The sequence below is a fragment of the Anomaloglossus baeobatrachus genome, chromosome 3, assembly GCF_048569485.1.
Source record: "Anomaloglossus baeobatrachus isolate aAnoBae1 chromosome 3, aAnoBae1.hap1, whole genome shotgun sequence".
NCBI lineage: Eukaryota > Metazoa > Chordata > Amphibia > Anura > Aromobatidae > Anomaloglossus > Anomaloglossus baeobatrachus.
In genome coordinates, this window is record NC_134355.1 from 386,190,112 (window position 1) to 386,208,634 (window position 18,523).

Below are 18,523 nucleotides of genomic sequence, written 5' to 3' on the forward strand. Positions count from 1 at the left end.
GGGAGACTCCGCTTGGAGTAACCTTTGCATACAGTGTTTTTAAAAATGATCCAAGATGAACAGAACTGGGATCAGGAAAGACTTTGCTACCTACCCCGGTGTCATCCTGGGGACGGTTAAGGATGGCACATTTTTTAATGTGCTTGATGCAAATCTACCTGTGAAGTGTACAACTGGGGCACAAGTGCTGCCACTGAAGGGGTGGGTGTGTATGTGGCCCAATTTTTGGAAAAAAGGGAGACTCCGCTTGGAGTCACCTTGCGGTGTTTTACATGATTTTAGAAGGGCGTGCCATGCCTATATCTGTGTCTCCTCCTCTTTTTCCTTGTCCAGCTCTTTTGTTTTTGCATGAGTATATGTCCTTGTCACTTTTCCATGTGTTTGTGTTGTGTTGTGAGTTGTTTGTCACCTTTTGGACACCTTTGAGGGTGTTTTCTAGGTGTTTTTATGTGTTTGTGATTGCCTCCCATTGTTTCCTATGCGGATCAAGCGGTTCGCCGAACCGGTTCGCCGAACCGAACTCGACCGAGACCTCCGTTCGGCGAACCGAACTCGAGCCGAACCGCGATCGGTTCGCTCATCTTTAGCCGCGAGTAACCTCAGTGACAGCACAGCTGATTGCGCGACTCACTTCAGTAGCTGCATGGAGCTCACAGGAGCGGCGGTGCTCTAGTGCCGCTACTGTCAGCTTCCAATGTAGCAGAGCTGGAAGCGTTGTGGGACCTGCGTGGATTACGTCAGACCTGGAGGTGTTTTTGAGGGATTAATAAAGTGGTGATAGAGGGTGTTTCTTTGTCTTTCATTTCAAATAAAGGACTTTTTGGATGTGTGTGTTTATTTTCTTTAACTTACAGGTTAATCATGGAAGGTATGTCGGGGAGACGCCTGCTATGATTAACCTAGGACTTAGTGGCAGCTATGGGCTGCTGCCATTAACTCCTTATTACCCTGTTTGCCACCGCACTAGGGCAATTCGGGATGAGCCGGTAAAGTCCTGGGGCTGTCGCATCTAATGGATGCGGCAATTCCGGGCGGCTGCTGGCTGATATTGTTAGGCTGGGGAGCTCCCCATAACATGGAGCTCCCCATCCTGAGAATACCAGCCTTCAGCCGTGTGGCTTTACCCTCTTTGGTATCCAAATGGGGAGGGGAACCGCACGTAATTTTTTTTTCATTTATTTATTTGTTTTTTTTTACTGCTCGATATAGACACGCCCACCGGCAGCTGTGATTGGTTGCAGTGAGACAGCTGTCACTCAGCGTGGGGGCGTGTCTGACTGCAACCAATCATTGGCGCTGGTGGGCGGGGGAAGCAGGGAATACGTAATGGATTAATGAGCGGCCGGCATTTTCAAAACAGGAGAAGCCGCCACAGTGTGACCGCCGTGCTGCGCAGCGCCGGTGATCGTGGATCGGTGAGTATGAGAGAGGGGGTGGGAGGGAGAGACCAACATGGACAGAGAGAGAGATAGAGACATAGAGAGAGAGAAAGAGACCGACCGACAGACCGACCGACCGAGAGAGAAGAACGAAAGACCTGCCTTTGTTATGTTAAATAAAATCATGTGGATCGCAATAATAATGCAATGCAAGCGCACTGCTTAACATTTTGGCAGCGATTTACTACAACTCATTGATTTCAATGGGTGTAGAACGCTGTCAAAATGGCAAAAACAATTGACATGCTGCTTCTTTGAACGCATGGTTTTTGCCCAAAATTATGCAAATTAAACGCAGCGTTTGGAAACGCAAAGTGCGGACAAGAAATTCACATTTTCCATAGACTTTGCAGGAAAATCAAAACGCATTCATTTTGGCAAGAAAACGCTGCAGTTCAAAACGGACCTAAAAAGCAGCTGAAAAGCAGGTGGAAATGGAAAGTGCGCACATAGCCTAACGTGGAGCTCCCCATCCAGAGAATACTAGCCTTCAGCCGTGTGGCTTTATCTTGGCTGGTATCAAAATTGGGGGGGACCGCAAGTCATTTTTTTTTTAATTATTTATTTTACTGCACGATATAGACCCACCCACCGGCGGCTGTGATTGGTTGCAGAGAGACAGTGGTCACTCAGCATGGGTGCATGTCTGACTGCAATCAATCATAGGCGCTGGTGGGCGGGGAAAGCAGGGAATACGAGATGGAATAATGAGTGGCCGGCATTTTCAAAAGAGGAAAAGCCGCAGGAGCTTTGTAACTGCCATGCAGCGCCGCGCCAGTGATCGGTGAGTATGAGAGAGGGGGAGAGACCGACCGACGGACAGAGAGAAAGAGAGAGCAACCAACTGACAGAGAAAGAGACCGACCGACAGACAGAGAGGGATTGACCGACATCGACAGACAGAGAGATTGACCGACATCGACAGAGAGAGACTGAAAGACCTGCGTTTTGCTTTTCAATGCAACAAAAATGCAGTCCAAGTGCATTTTGGTTGCGTTTTGACCCACATCATTGATTTCAATGGGTGCAGAACACAGCTACAACGCAAAAAAGAAGTGACTTGCTGCTTTTTTTTAAAAAACTGCAGCGTGTGCATTGAATTTTCGGACTTCTCATAGACTTTGCTGGGGAAGCAAAACGCATTCAATTTGGCACTAAAACACTGCAGTTCAAAACGCAGCGTTAACGCGTAAAAAACGCAACATGCGCATATAGCCTAAAGGCTACTTTACACACTGCGATATCGGTCCCGATATCGCTAGTGTGGGTACCCGCCCCCATCTGTTGCGCGACACGGGCAAATCGCTGCCCGTGTCGCACAACAGCCGTCACACATACTTACCTGTCCGGCGACGTCGCTGTGACGGGCGAACCGCCTCCTTTCTAAGGGGGCGGTCCGTGCGGCGTCACAGCGACGTCACTGAAGCGTCACTGAACCGCCGCCCAATAGCAGCGGAGGGGCGGAGATGAGCGGGACGTAACATCCCGCCCACCTCCTTCCTTCCGCATAGCGGCCGGGAGGCAGGTAAGGGGAGCTTCCTCATTCCTGCGGCGTCACACGCAGCGATATGTGCTGCCGCAGGAACGAGGAACAACTTCGTTACTGCTGCAGTAAAGATTTTTAAGAATGGATCCCCATGTCGCCGATTAGCGATTTTGCACGTTTTTGCAATGATGCAAAATCGCTTATCGGTGTCAAACGCAGCAACATCGCTAATGCGGCCGGATGTGCGTCACAAATTCCGTGACCCCAACGACTCCACATTAGCGATGTCGCAGCGTGTAAAGCCCGCTTTAGTGTATCTGTATTTGGGATGGCAGGTAATGTGAAAATTGGGGATAAAGAGATTTATTTTATTACCTGATGGTAGCACTTTTTGTTGACTAAAATTGGATAATTTGAAGAAAAAGTGGAGTTCCTTAAAATAAAGGAAAAAAATGGAGAAAATGTAAAAAACACCTATTGGAAATAATATAACGTGTGAGATTATCTATGTGAGCAGCCTAAGTGCAGATACCTTTATGTGAAATCCGTGGCCTATATGGATGGAGTGTTAAACATAACCTGTAGAAATGAAAATGGCAGGTTATCCATGAATAGTTCAATTGTACAATTAATCCTGATAGCAATGGAGGTAGATACCTGATATATTGTATTCCTTTGAATTTGTGCCGATAGGACCTGATACTATAAGGAGTTCAGAGGCTAAAAAAAATGTATAAATAAAAAAATTTAAAAGTAAACAAATTTGAATATATGTGTGTGTGTGTGTGTGTGTGCGTGTGTGTGTGTGTAAAATTGACTAAAAATTAGTTTTTATATAAATATAAGTGGTGATGAAAAAGCCGAGAGGCTTCAATCAGAAGAAATATAGTATAGGGTATAAGCACAAAAAAGGCTCAAAAACTAAAGGAGACACCTTGTTAATCACAGTGTATGTGTGCAGGCAGCGTCGGACTGGCTACCGGAAGAGTCTCCAGTAATGCCAGGCCTGGGTTCAGTTACCTGAGCTTAGATGGGACAGTATCTACCTCCATTACTATCAGGATTAATTGTACAATTGAACTATAAATAGATAACCTGCGATTTTCATTACTACAGGTTATTATCAACACTCCATCCATATAGGCCATGGATAGTGAGCCCTCCTGTGTTTCACGTAAAGGTATCTGCACTTAGGCTGCTCACATAGATAATCTCATGCATTATATTATTTCCAATAGGTGTTTTTACATTTTCTCTTTTTTTCTTTATTTTAAAGGAACCCACCCTTAACTCCACTTTGTCTTCAAATTATCCAATTTTAGTCAACAAAAGTGCTACCATCAGGTAATAAAATAAATCTCTTTACCCCAAAATTTCACATTATCTGCCATCCCAAATACAGATACACTTACCCCTGTTTGTTTCTTCTCTTGACAGGTTTTTCACACCTACCCAGTTGGCTCTTCAGTGCCACTCTGAGCATCCATCTTAGTGCATTACCCTGAATTAATTTTATATTTATTTAATAGAACCTATATATTTTTATATTACCAGTATTATAGCGGATCATTTACCACATTCTCACCCATATCTAATTATTTTATTTTATTATTTTTATTTTTTTTCTGATCGACACCCCCACTTAAACCCCTTCGTACCCACTCTAGTGAGCGCAGTAGTACAGTACTTGTATTTTATTTACCCTAAGGCTAGGTTCACATTTCCGTTAAAATGTATCAGTCACATTCAGCGGCTATGGTAAACAACGCAATCTGTTTAGCGGATTCCGTTGTGTCCCATAGACTTGTATTAGTGGCGGATTGTGACTGATGACCTTGCGTTGCATCCGCTGCGTCACGGTCAGTTGTTTATGACTGACTGCCGGGTGTGAGCAACGCAGAATGTAACGTTTTTCGAGCAGTCAAAATTAACGCACCGTGCAGGAATCCGTCGTCATCCGTCATGCTTGTAATGGATGTCTATGGTGCTGGATTCCGTCGTAATCCGTCTTACAACAGAATCCAGCGCTGGATTCCATCATGCTCTACTGAGCATGCCCAGCATGTTTGGCACACCAACTGGGCTGTCCCAAACACAAACGGATCATGACTGATCCGTCAAAAAACAGACGCACAGCGGATGTAACGGACGAGACGGATCAGTTTTTTCACAGGATTCCTGTGAAAGGAATCCTGTGAAAAACACATCACTTCCGTCAGTTGACATCTAAAAAATGACTGATCCGTTGCTGACGGACCTGACGGATTTAAAACAACGGAAATGTGAAACTAGCCTTACTCTGACAGGCTTACGCAGACCCTGCCTACTACCTGCAGCACCTACTAGTTCTAACACAGTTACAACTAGGTTCCCCCCTCCCCCATTATCCCCCTGGGTGAGCGCTAGTGTCCATTTTTAATTTATTCTTTGTAGTATTGAACTTTATGTCAGAAGTCGTTGAGGACAGCAATTTTGTTGTCATTGTGACATTTATTAACATCTCATTTTTAATGGTGTTTCTTTCATTAAGTGCAAACTTTTTGACTAAATATATTAAAGAGCATCTGTCAGTAGGTTCTTGCTTTGTATTCTGACAACAGCATGATATAGGAACAGAGACCCTAATTTGAGCGATGCATCACTTAGTTTATTGGGTCACAGTTTTCTCTGCTAAAGATCAGAATTATGAGTTGTTCTGCCTATAAACAATCCAATCACCCAATGAATGAGCAGCATTTTGTTCTTTTGTTGGGCAACTTCCAGCATGTCTACACTTATCAACTCTTATCTGTGCATCTGTGATTTATAAATAGATGTTACATACACACAGTATTTCAAACAAATATTATATTTTACACAGACATATGTATATACACACATATCACACACATGCATGTATACACCGAGCACACACACATGTATACACACACATGTATACACGCATACATATACAGACACATGCATACAAAGAGCACATACACACAGACTAGGGCTGAGTGGATCTGGACTGCAAAAGTCCGGATCCACGTGGTTTCAAAGATTTCCGGGTGCCGGACCCGGATCCGGGATTGGGGAAAATATTTGAAAAATAAAGAAAAACAGAAATAAAACAGCGTTTCATACTTACCGAGACTCGGTGTCATGGCGTCACACAGCTTCCGGGTCACGCATTCACTTCCTGTACTATGCATCGCATACACACAGCTTTCCGTGTTTACCCGGTTACCAGCAGTCCTCTCATCTGTGATTGGTTGCACGCAGACGCGACCCCCAGCCTGTGATAGTATCTGCCTGCCGTGCAGTCACCGCGGCTCACTCATTGTCTGCACAGCCAGCAGTCATGCTCTATGGCTGCTGGCTGTGTTATGTAGCAGAGTTGAAGTGGCGTGGGACCTCGTGTGGATTACGCCGCACCTGCAGGGTGTTTGGGTTTAATAACGTGGTGAAGGAGGGTGTGTTTTATACTTTTATTCCAAATAAAGGATTTTTCTCTGTGTCTGTGTTTATTTACATTCACTTACAGGTTAGTGTGACGCAGGTATCTGATAGACGCCTGTGCATCACACCCTAGGGCTTAGTAGCAAGTGTGCGCTGCTATTAACCCCTTATTACCTCAATTGGCACCGCAACAGGCCAATGGGAAGAGCCAGTATTGCACCGAGATTGTCAGATCTAATAGATGCGGCAATACCGGGTGGCTGCGGGCTGAGAATACCTTAGCTTTAGTATATTTGTTCGGTATTAGAATTAAGGGGGACCGCACGTCGTTCTTTTTTAAATTATTAATTTAAATAATAATAAAAAAAGCCATATGTGGTTTCTTTTAGGCTGGAGTCACACTTGCGAGGGACTCCCGCGAGTCTGACATCGCAGCACAGCCGCGCACACTTCTGACAGGAGCGTGCATGTGTTTCTACGTACATGCACGCTCATGTTCAGACAGCGGCACGCTGTGCCAGTTGATGTCATGTCAGACCTGCACGAGTCTGACACCGCACTCTTCTGACAGGAACGTGCATGTGTTTCTGAAACACATGCACATTCACCATACTGACCCGCAGACACTTGTACTGCTTTCCCCGCCCACCGGCTGTGGAGACACGGGGCCCAGTGGGTGCTCTTGTCCGCTGAACCAGCCGCCTTTAGAAAGACAGCGTGGCTAGGGCTCATCCCAACTGAACACACGACCTCCTTAACCGTGGGCGGAACACTACTCAGAGAACACAGGGTGAGGGAATCACAATATTAAGACTTTATTGGATCCCCAAAATATTAACGGCACATAACACATAACCAGCAAAACACAAATGTAACAGGCAACAGAGTCTCACCCTTCCGCTGGCTCACCAGGGATTAGAATGTCCGTGTCTCAGAGCTTCCAGGGCTATTTACTCCAATCCAGCAGCACCCCGCTTTCGGCGGGCACCCACCAAGAAAGGAATAACGCCAGATTTAGGAAGCTGGCTGAGGTCTGCAAAGTCTGTACCAGGTGACTGGATTGTCCCAACCTGGGTTTCCTCCTTAAGTAGTCTCTGGTTTGATGATATAATCCTGGAAGCCGGAGTCGAAATCCCTAGACTGTGGATATGGTCTCCAATTAGAACCAGAGTCCCTAGATTGAAGCTACAAGGTATCCTGATCCTCTAGTCAGCTCCTAAGAGCTTAGACTGGATCATGCACATCCATCAACAACTCGTGACTTAAAGAAATCCCTTTTATAGCCATAACCTTCCCTTAGGATAAACTGTGACCTTATCGGATTGGTTGTACAAGGTTGCTTCTCTTATTGGATGAATTTCAACCTGCATGGATAATGTTCATTTAAATGATGTGGACAGAAAGACTGAGGATAGCTGGTGTCTGGAATGCACAGACTAGACAATGGCTACTAAGGTAATTTACATTAGATTAGCAATACACAACTACATTACAATGAATGCTCAGAGGAGCCTGTCAGACACAATGGTTTAGCAAACATGAGTTAGCACACAAAAGAACAATACGTCTGGCTGAATTTTAAGAAACTTTAACTCATGCTAGGCATTGGGTGTCCATGTCGTCACACCGGCCATACTGCCGCCTGTGATTGGTTGCAGTCAGCTGACACGCTGACACTCAGGGTGGGGGCGTGTCTAACTGCAAACAATTACACGCATCGGTGGGCAGTCAAAACAATGAATATTGAATTGTCAGCGCCGGAAGGGAAAATTGTGACCTGGAAGGAGTTTGCTGCCATGACACAGCCTCGAGTAAGTACACCGTGCGTACGCCTACCCCCCCCCATACCCCCACAAACGTTTTTAATCTCCGGATTCTGGTTCCCATAGACTTATATGGGCATCGGAAATCGGAGCGGATGCAGACTTTTTTTTGTTCAATTCGGCAGTGATCCACCGGTTCTGGATTTTGGCGGGTTCAATCAACTCTAACACAGACACATATACAGTGGCATGAAAAAGTTTTGGCACCCCTGGTCAAAATTACAGTTATTGTGAACAGTAAGTTGAAGTAAGAGTAAGAAGTAAGTTGAAGATGAAATTATCCCTAAAAGGCATAAAGTAAGATAACACATTCTCTTTCTATGTTAGTCCAAAAAATGGGCCGATGCAAAAGTTTGGGCATCCTGCATGGTTTGTACCTAGTAACCCCTTTGGCAAGTATCACAGCTTGTACACACTTTTTTTAGCCAGTCAAGAGTCTTTCAATTCTTGTTTGAGGGATCTTCATCCATTCTTCCTCATCTTGCATGCACTGCTCTTTTGATGTCTAGCCACAGGTTTTTACTGATGTTCATATCAAGGGACGGTGAAGGCCATTGTAAAACCTTCAGCTTGCACCTTTTGAGGTAGTCTATTGTAGATTTTGTCTTGTGTTTAGGATCATTATCTGTTTGTAGAAGCCATCCTCTTTTGAACTTCAGCTTTTTAACAGATGGTGTTATGTTTGCATCACAAATTTATTGAAATTTCATTGAAACCATTCTTCCCTGTACCTGTGAAATGTCCCCTGTGCAATTGGCTGCAACACAACCCCAAAGCATGATTAATCCACCCCCATGCTTAATGGTTAGTGAGATATTCTTTTCCTGAAATTCTTTGCCCTTTTTTTCCCCACACATACCTTTGAGCATTGTAACGAAAGAGTTCTATTTTAACCTCATTGGTCCACAGGACATGATTCCAAAATGCATCTGGCTTGTTTAGATGTTCTTTTGCATACTTCAGACTGAATTTTATAGTGAGGTTTTCTTCTGATAAGTCTTCCATGAAGGCTATATTTGTGCTGGTGTCTCTGAACAGTAGAACAATGTATCACAGCTCCAGAGTCTGCTAAATCTTCTTGAAGGTCTTTTGCAGTCAAACATGGGTTCTGATTTGCCTCCCTAGCAATCCTATGAGCAGCTCTCACAGACCTTTTGCTTGGTCTTCCAAACCTTATCTTGATCCCCACTGTTCCTGTTAACTGCCATTTCTTAATTACATTTCAAACTGAGGAAAGAGCAACTTGAAAATCCTTTACTATATTTTTATTGCCTTCTCCTTCTTTGTGTGCCTCCACCATTTTCATTTTCAGAGAAGCAGGCAGCTGCTTAGAAGAGCCAATGTCTGCTGATTTTTGACATAAGGTTAGCTTAAGCTGGGTTTTAATAAAGCTGTAACATTTTCTTCACCTGGCCTTTCCCAATAATGATAGTGAAAAAGGTATAATTCTAATAGGGTAATTAAAGTCTGAAACCTTGGTCAAAGTTATCTGAGCACACAAAGCTTCAAGAGTGCCCCAACTTTTGTATCGGCCCCTTTTCCTTTTTGTAATTTTTTAAAATGTAAAACATACTTAGAATACAAAGGAAATGTGTCATCTTTAACTTTATGCCTTTTAGAGATCATTTGATCTTCAACTTGCTTAACTGTTCACAATAACAGCAATTTTGACCAGGCATGCCCAAACTTGTACATGCCATTTTATACCTACTAGGAGCTCATACATCATTCTGATGTCCTCATTAATATAAACCACTTGGAGCCCATACATTGTACAGTAGACATATATTCCAGCAGGAGCCCATACATCCTAGACCAATATACCAGTAGAAGCTCATACATTCTAGACATATATAGAGATGAACGATCCTGGCAAGGATCGGATTGACTCAGGATCTCCGAACCCTACTGAGATCGCCGATCAGATTAGCGATCCAAGCTTATCCAATCATCGATCCTAGCCAAACCCATTAAATTCAATGGGAGGCAAAAGTAATGTGTTGTAAAATGGTGTGGGGGGGCTGTAAAAGAAAGTAAATAAAAAAGGGTTAAAGCAGTACATACTTAACCTAGTCTACACGCAGCTGCAGTGCTACTTCTTGGTCTGATAATTATCCCTCATACATGTTGACTGCTTTCCCCTTCCATCAGCATGTCTGATTGGCTGCCGTTGGACCACACCCCACATTCTGAGACTGAGATAGCTTCTGTGATTGGTTGAAATTACAAATGCTGTCTGTATCCTTAGAATGGTGTAAAATAAATAAATAAATAAATAAATAAATAAATAAATAAATAAAAAGTCATAGGGTCCCCCTGTATTGATACCAGCACAGATAAAGTCATGGCTACAGGCTGCAGCCCCCCACCATGTACTTATTGTTGCTGTGTATCAAAATATGAGGAACCACATGTAACATTTTTTTTAATATTTCAATAAATTAAAAATTAAAAAATAGAGCATGCTGTCCCCGCCAATTTTGATACCCAGCCAAGATAAAGCATGACAGCTGTGAGCTGTCCAGGAGCCCAAATATTCTACATATATATATCAGCAGGAGCCCATACATTGTAGCCATATATACTACCAGGAGCCAATACATTCTAAACAGACACACACTCTCTTTAGAAGACTTACCATCATTCCATCTCCTCTGCAGCCCTTCTGACAGTTACATCACGGTCATATGGCCAGTCACATGATCGTGATGTCACCAAAGTCCCTCAAGCACTCTCCACATCGGAAGCTGCACTGATAATGCTACTTTCAGTGTAACTCCTGCTGTAGATGCTGGGGGCCCCCAAGGGTGTGGGGACCCTGGGAAACTGCCAGTTTTTCCCCACCCTAATGCCAGACCTGACAATATGTGAGATTCATTGGTTCATAAAACATAGGCAAGACAAATTCTGGTAACTCCAGACAGCTAGATCTTACTGTCACGCTGTACTCTAAGATGTACAATAGCAGTACAGCGCAGTAATGTGGGACTGAGAGGATTCCTGAAACTATCTGAGAAGGTAGTTAGCTGGTGAACCACTAGGGGGCGTAAAAGTGGAGGAAACGTATGAGCAGTGAATTCCCTAGCAGAGGTAATACTAGTCAAGCCTACCAGATGGCAGTAGAATCGTCAGAAATCCGTGTCACAACATGAGGTCTTGTAAATACACAAGGGCAAAGTCTAAACGTAGTCAGAGGGAAGCAAATAGTCAGTAGCCGGGAAATCAGAGCCTAGAAGCGAGGGGGAATGGGAAGACAAGACAGAATTAAGCTAAACAGATAAGGAACGATCAGGGAGACAGCGGGAGAGACACCGATGGAAACAGACAAGAGAGGAGGTTAACAGGTCAGGTGAACACGGAGGTCAGGAGGGGGCAGGGCAGACAACAGGTCACTCAAGAGCAGAACACAGCAGAGCCAGAAATATCACTGGCGAAGTCCAAGAGAAACAGTGCCCTAATAAAGCAGCCTGACCTCCAGAACGAGGCAGGAAGGATTAACCCGTAACGTGACTTGCATCAGAAGTGAAACTAAAAAAAAAAGGCTCAGTTCCAGCTGAGCCAGGAGTCAATCATGACACTTACCTTGTACGTATTTCTACAGACAGTCTATAAATGTTACTTGCATCTTCTTTCACTGTCACATCCAACTTAAATGCCTCTGGAACAGTAGTGTCTCTCTTGGCTCTTGAAGATGGCTTTCGATTGTATTCTAAATTAAGCTGTTATTAAAGTAGAAAGTTATCCGTTATGATTTGGAGTATAGGGATGAGGTGCAGTTAAATACAGTATATGTTGCACTTTTAATACTGAAATGTTAAAACAAAAATTCTAAAAACAAAACAATTGGACAAGGAACACAAATGAAAAAATAGCAGGAAAGTAAATATGTCAGACATGTTGGTTCTTGAGAAATGAGATATGTGGGTTATGCTAGGTTCAGACAAGTTTTTGAAAAAGTCTATTTTTCATCCAAAAAAACGGACAATTTTTCATGTGTATGCCTCCTGTATGTCCATTTCTGATGTCCATATGACATTTAATAAATAATAAAAGGCAAAATACAGTTTCCTATGTTAATAATTGCAATGGATCCATAAAAAAATGGATTCTTGTAATGCATAAGTGACTGATTGTTTTTTTGTACACCCATTGACTTATAATGGGGGAGTGTATTTCAAAGTACGGATCAAAGCAGGGGTGGACGTATCATTGGTACAACCTGTGCAGCCGCAAGAGGTTGGGAGACCCATTTCTACTTCCAAAGCAGGTGGAATTGTGAATTTTGATGAATTAATGGTCTGAATAAGGCCATATATTGTTCTTGTGTGCCGCCCCCGTGTCAGCAGCCAGGCTGCTCGGATCCGGATCCGCGGTGGCTCGAGGGGTGTCCGGACCCGGGGGTCGTGCGGCCACTCAAATGAAGGGGGTATTTACAGGGGATTGTGTTAAAGTTCGTGGCGCCACCCATGGTATATGGGTAATGTGGAGTACTACCGCTGCGGTTGGGAGTACCCGGGTGTGATGGAATGGGGCAGCCAGGTGTTAGAACCCTCCTTGGGTACGGGGAATTGCCCCGGGACTCGGTGATGGTGATTGGGGAGTGCCATTAGGTGTGAAGAGGACACTTGCGTACTCACTCAGTCCAGTAAGCTGACACCGACAACTGGATAAATCAAAGTTCTGGATTCAGCGATTTGCCCGTGACGCACAAACGACGAGGGCAGGTGCTTGCACCCGCAACATCGCTAGCAATATTGCTGCGTGTAAAGTGCCCTTTAGTGATACTTTTTAGGCAAAAAAATGTAGATCAATGTGATCCGCTCGTCCTGCTCTATAACACCCTGTCTGCAGATCAAATACCATTTTCAACATAACCAGATCCCTTCAATGTTTATATGTTGCTGTTCATATGGTCAATAACACTAAATCTCTTCTAACCAATAAAATAAATCCAGTATCATTTCCCATCAATGAGTCATCGCATCTGCCACAGTTTTTCCTCAGTTTTTGTATCCATTCAGTTTCGGAGTTGTATACTTCTCATGAGCCTTATAAAAGGGTTTGTCCACTTCTTTACATCCCCTTATTTACAGGTCTTGAATAAAATATATACTTACTAGTGATGAGCGAGTACTAAAAAGCTCGGGTGCTCGAGGCTCGGGCCGAGCATCCCAAGATACTCGTGTACTCGGCCCGAGCACCGAGCCCAATGTTATCCTATGGGAGACCCGAGTATTTTTGTGAAATGACCACCGGCAGCATGTAGAAACCCTAAAAATGGCACAAAAGTCTCAGAAGAGTGCTCAAATGACATGGCAACAGCATGGGGAAGATCCCTTGAAGCATTTATCACTCAAAAGTCACAGCTGTGAACAATTTTGTCCGCGTTTTACGCCATTTTTACGGACTCACCAGAAAACCTTCCAAAATGACACCAAAATTAATTTTCATGGCGGAAATGTTAAGGGCACATACCCAATAGTGAGATAGAGCTAATGTATGTTACTTTTTGAGATTAATACATGAAAGATTTTACGTAACACATTGTGTGGCACTCCGATGTCCCTGAGAAGAGACGTACATAAAGGCCTCTGAGTCTAATGTGCCCATTTTGAGGAACTGAGTCTTTGTAGTATTTTCCTTTGCCAGGGCAGTCCAAAATTGTGAGGTTCACCAATGACCCTGCATACAGACGTGCATGAGGGCCTGTAAACCTGAAGTGCCCATTGTAAGGAAGTGGGTCTATTGTAGTATAGCCCTTAGGCAGGGCAGGCAAAAATTGGGAGGCTCCACGTTGTCCCTGGATAGAGACGTGCATGAGGGCCTCCAAACATTAAGTGTGCATTGTCAGGAAGTGGGTGTATTATAGTATAGCCCTTAGGCAGGGCAGCCAAAAATTGGGAGGCTCCACGTTGTCCCTGGATAGAGACGTGCTAGAGGGCCTCAAAACATTAAGTGTGCATTGTCAGGAAGTGGGTGTATTATAGTATAGCCCTTAGGCAGGGCAGCCAAAAATTGGGAGGCTCCACGTTGTCCCTGGATAGAGACGTGCATGAGGGCCTCAAAACATTGTGTCCATTGTCAGGAAGTGGGTGTATTATAGTATAGCCCTTAGGCAGGGCAGCCAAAAATTGGGAGGCTCCATGTTGTCCCTGGATAGAGACGTGCATGAGGGCCTCAAAACATTAAGTGTGCATTGTCAGGAAGTGGGTGTATTATAGTATAGCCCTTAGGCAGGGCAGCCAAAAATTGGGAGGCTCCACGTTGTCCCTGGATAGAGACGTGCATGAGGGCCTCAAAACATTAAGTGTGCATTGTCAGGAAGTGGGTGTATTATAGTATAGCCCTTAGGCAGGGCAGCCAAAAATTGGGAGGCTCCACGTTGTCCCTGGATAGAGACGTGCATGAGGGCCTCAAAACATTAAGTGTCCATTGTCAGGAAGTGGGTGTATTATAGTATAGCCCTTAGGCAGGGCAGCCAAAAATTGGGAGGCTCCAAGTTGTCCCTGGATAGAGACGTGCATGAGGGCCTCAAAACATTAAGTGTCCATTGTCAGGAAGTGGGTGTATTATAGTATAGCCCTTAGGCAGGGCAGCCAAAAATTGGGAGGCTCCACGTTGTCCCTGGATAGAGACGTGCATGAGGGCCTCAAAACATTAAGTGTCCATTGTCAGGAAGTGGGTGTATTATAGTATAGCCCTTAGGCAGGGCAGCCAAAAATTGGGAGGCTCCACGTTGTCCCTGGATAGAGATGTGCATGAGGGCCTCAAAACATTAAGTGTCCATTGTCAGGAAGTGGGTGTATTATAGTATAGCCCTTAGGCAGGGCAGCCAAAAATTGGGAGGCTCCACGTTGTCCCTAGATAGAGACGTGCATGAGGGCCTCAAAACATTAAGTGTGCATTGTCAGGAAGTGGGTGTATTATAGTATAGCCCTTAGGCAGGGCAGCCAAAAATTGGGAGGCTCCACGTTGTCCCTGGATAGAGACGTGCATGAGGGCCTCAAAACATTGTTCCCATTGCAAAGGAGCGGGTCTCCTGTCGTTGTAATGTCCATTCTGCAAAGAATGGGCAAAAAAATTTACCACTGGGGGTATACCTGAAACAAAGGCCTAACTATTGTAACGGTCATCATGGTGGCGCATGAGGAGAAGGAGGAGCAGTCCAGCGATTATCCAAAGTCCAGAAGTGTGTACCCATGGGTGACTGGAGGTACATGGCAAATTCCCGTTACAAACTTTAAATTCCGCTCTCATTTGCTGGTGGTGTGGTGAAGTCTGGCCCAATCCAACCCTTGTTCATCTTGATCAGAGTCAGCCTGTCTGCATTTTCAGTTGACAGGCCTGTGCGTTTATCTGTAATGATTTCACCTGCGGCACTAAAAACACGCTCTGACAAAACGCTAGCGGCAGGGCAGGTCAGGACTTCCAAGGCGTAGAGAGCCAATTCATGCCACGTGTCCACCTTGGATACTCAATAATTGTAAGGCACAGAGGAATGTCGGAGTACAGTTGTTCGATCTGCAAGGTACTCCTTGAGCATCTGGGCAAACTTAGGATTTCTTGTGGCACTACCCCGCACCTCAGGGGCTGTGGTACGTGAGGGGCTGAGAAAACTGTCCCACATCTTAAAGACTGTTCCCCTACCTCTGGCGGATTGGACTTGTGCCTCTCTCGGCTGTACGCCTTGGTTGTCCACTGATTCCTGACCTATGCCGCTAGCGTTTAGTGAGGGGAATGCTTTGCCTACTTCCGTGACTATGGCCTTCCGGAACTGCTGCATTTTGGTTGACCTCTCCGCCTCGGGAATAAGAGACATAAAGTTCTCCTTGTAGCGTGGGTCTAACAGTGTTACCAACCAGTAATGATTGTCGGCCAAGATGTTCTTAACGCGAGGGTCACGAGACAGCCAGCTTACCATAAAGTCAGCCATGTGCGCCAGACTCTTAACAGCCAGGACTTCAGTAGCCTGACCAACACGATGACTGAACATGCTGTCCTCCTCCTCCTCCTCATCTACCCTGTCCTCTGGCCAGCCACGCTGAACCGAGGATATGACTGGTGTGCATGTCATATCCTCAATTTGGCCGGAGAGTTGCTCCATGTCTTCATCCTCCTCCTCGTCATAGTCCTCCACTGCACGTTGTGATGAGACGAGGCTGGGCTGTGTGTTATCACCCACACCCACTACTGTTTCTTGCTGCAACTCATCGCGCTCCGCCTGCAATGCATCATGTTTGTTTTTGAGCAGAGACCGTTTTAGAAGGCAGAGTAGTGGTATGGTGACGCTAATAATGGCGTCATCACCACTCACCATCTTGGTGGAGTCCTCAAAGTTTTGGAGGATGGTACATAGGTCGGACATCCATCTCCACTCCTCAGGTGTTATGTGTGGAGTTTGACCCATTTCCCGACGGCTTAGGTGATGCAGGTACTCAACAACTGCCCTCTTCTGCTCACATATCCTGACCAACATGTGCAGAGTTGAATTCCAACGCGTGGGGACATCACACACCAGTCTGTGAGCCGGAAGATGCAAACGGCTCTGAAAGCCGGCAAGGCCGGCTGAAGCAGTAGGTGACTTTCGAAAATGTGCAGACAGGCGGCGAACTTTTACCAGCAGATCAGACAGCTCTGGGTATGACTTTAGAAACCGCTGAACCACGAGGTTGAGCACATGGGCCATGCATGGAACATGTGTCAGCTGGCCTCGCCTCAAAGCCGCCACCAGGTTCCGGCCATTGTCACACACGACCTTTCCTGGCTTTAGGTTCAGAGGTGTGAGCCAGTGATCTGCCTGCTGTTTCAGAGCTGTCCACACCTCTTCTGCATTGTGGGGTTTGTCACCTATGCAGATTAGCTTCAGCACAGCCTGTTGCCGCTTCGCCGAGGCAGTGCTGCAGTGCTTCCAGCTTGGGACTGGTGTGGAGGGTAAAGTGGATGAGGATGCGCAGGAGGAGGAGGCTGAAGAGCATGACATTCCGGAGCTGTAGATTGTGGGTGAAACCCTGACTGAGGTAGGGCCTGCAAACCTTGGTGTGGGAAGGACGTGTTCCGTCCCTCGCTCAGACTGGGTCCCAGCTTCCACAATATTAACCCAGTGTGCCGTCAACGAGATGTAGCGGCCTTGCCCACAAGCACTTGTCCACGTGTCTGTGGTTAGGTGGACTTTGGGTGAAACAGCGTTGTTCAGGGCACGTGTGATGTTTTGTGACACGTGGTTATGCAACGCGGGGACGGCACACCGGGAGAAATAGTGGCGGCTGGGGACCGAGTAACGTGGGACAGCTGCCGCCATCAGGTCGCGGAATGCTTCTGTCTCCACCAGCCTAAAAGGCAACATTTCCAGCGCAAGCAGTCGCGAAATGTTAGCATTTAGAACTGTGGCATGTGGGGCGTTGGCAGTGTATTTGCGCCTGCGTTCAAAGGTTTGCTGAATGGATAACTGAACGCTGCGCTGGGACAAGGACGTGCTTGATGATGGTGTTATTTCTGCGTAGGCAATTGCAGGTGCAGGACCGGAGGAGGCTTGTTCGCAGGCAGCATGGACAGGGGATTGGCTCGCATGCACAACCAGCGAAGACGTAGCAGTGACATCAGCAAGCACTGCTCCTCGACTCTGTTGTACTTCCCACAAAGTCGGGTGCTTGGCTGACATGTGCCTGATCATGCTGGCGGTGGTCAGGCTGCTAGTTTTGGTACCCCTGCTGATGCTGGCACGGCAGGTGTTGCAAATGGCCTTTTTAGAATCATCTGGAGCCAACTTAAAAAACTGCCAGACTCGGGAAGACCTAACATTTGTACAGGCACCTTGTGTCGTGTTGTTGTTCCGGGGAACGGTTGCCTGACTTCTGCCTGGAGCCACCACCCTGCTTCTTACTGCCTGTTGGGATGCTACGCCTCCCTCCCCCTGTGCACTGCTGTCCTCGCTCTGCATATCCTCCTGCCAGGTTGGGTCAGTTACTGGATCATCAACCACGTCGTCTTCCTCTTCCGCACCCTGCTCCTCCTCCTGACTTCCTGACAATTGTGTCTCATCATCGTCCACCCCTTGTTGAGACACGTTGCCAACTTCGTGAGAACGTGGCTGCTCAAATATTTGGGCATCTGTACATACGATCTCCTCATGACCCACTTCAACATGAGCTGGCGAGAGGCCAGAATGTGCGAATGGAAACGTGAACAGCTCTTCCGAGTGTCCAAGTGTGGGATCATTAATGTCCGAGGACGTGTACTCAGCCTTGTGGTAGGAAGGAGGATCAGGTTCTGAAATGTGCGGTGCAGTATCACGGCTACTGACACTTGACCGTGTGGAAGACAGAGTGTTTGTGGTGGTG

At 45.9% G+C, this 18,523-nt stretch overlaps 1 protein-coding gene across 1 annotated transcript in view; it reads right to left on the reverse strand.

Moving 5' to 3' along the window:
• The window catches only part of LOC142296517 (CD109 antigen-like), a 265,735-nt gene that overhangs the window by 12,310 nt on the left and 234,902 nt on the right, over positions 1 to 18,523 (reverse strand). The window contains exon 32 of the mRNA XM_075340205.1: positions 11,769 to 11,905. Within this exon, the coding sequence (XP_075196320.1) occupies positions 11,769 to 11,905 (137 nt within the window). The remainder of the gene's footprint in view (positions 1 to 11,768; positions 11,906 to 18,523) is intronic.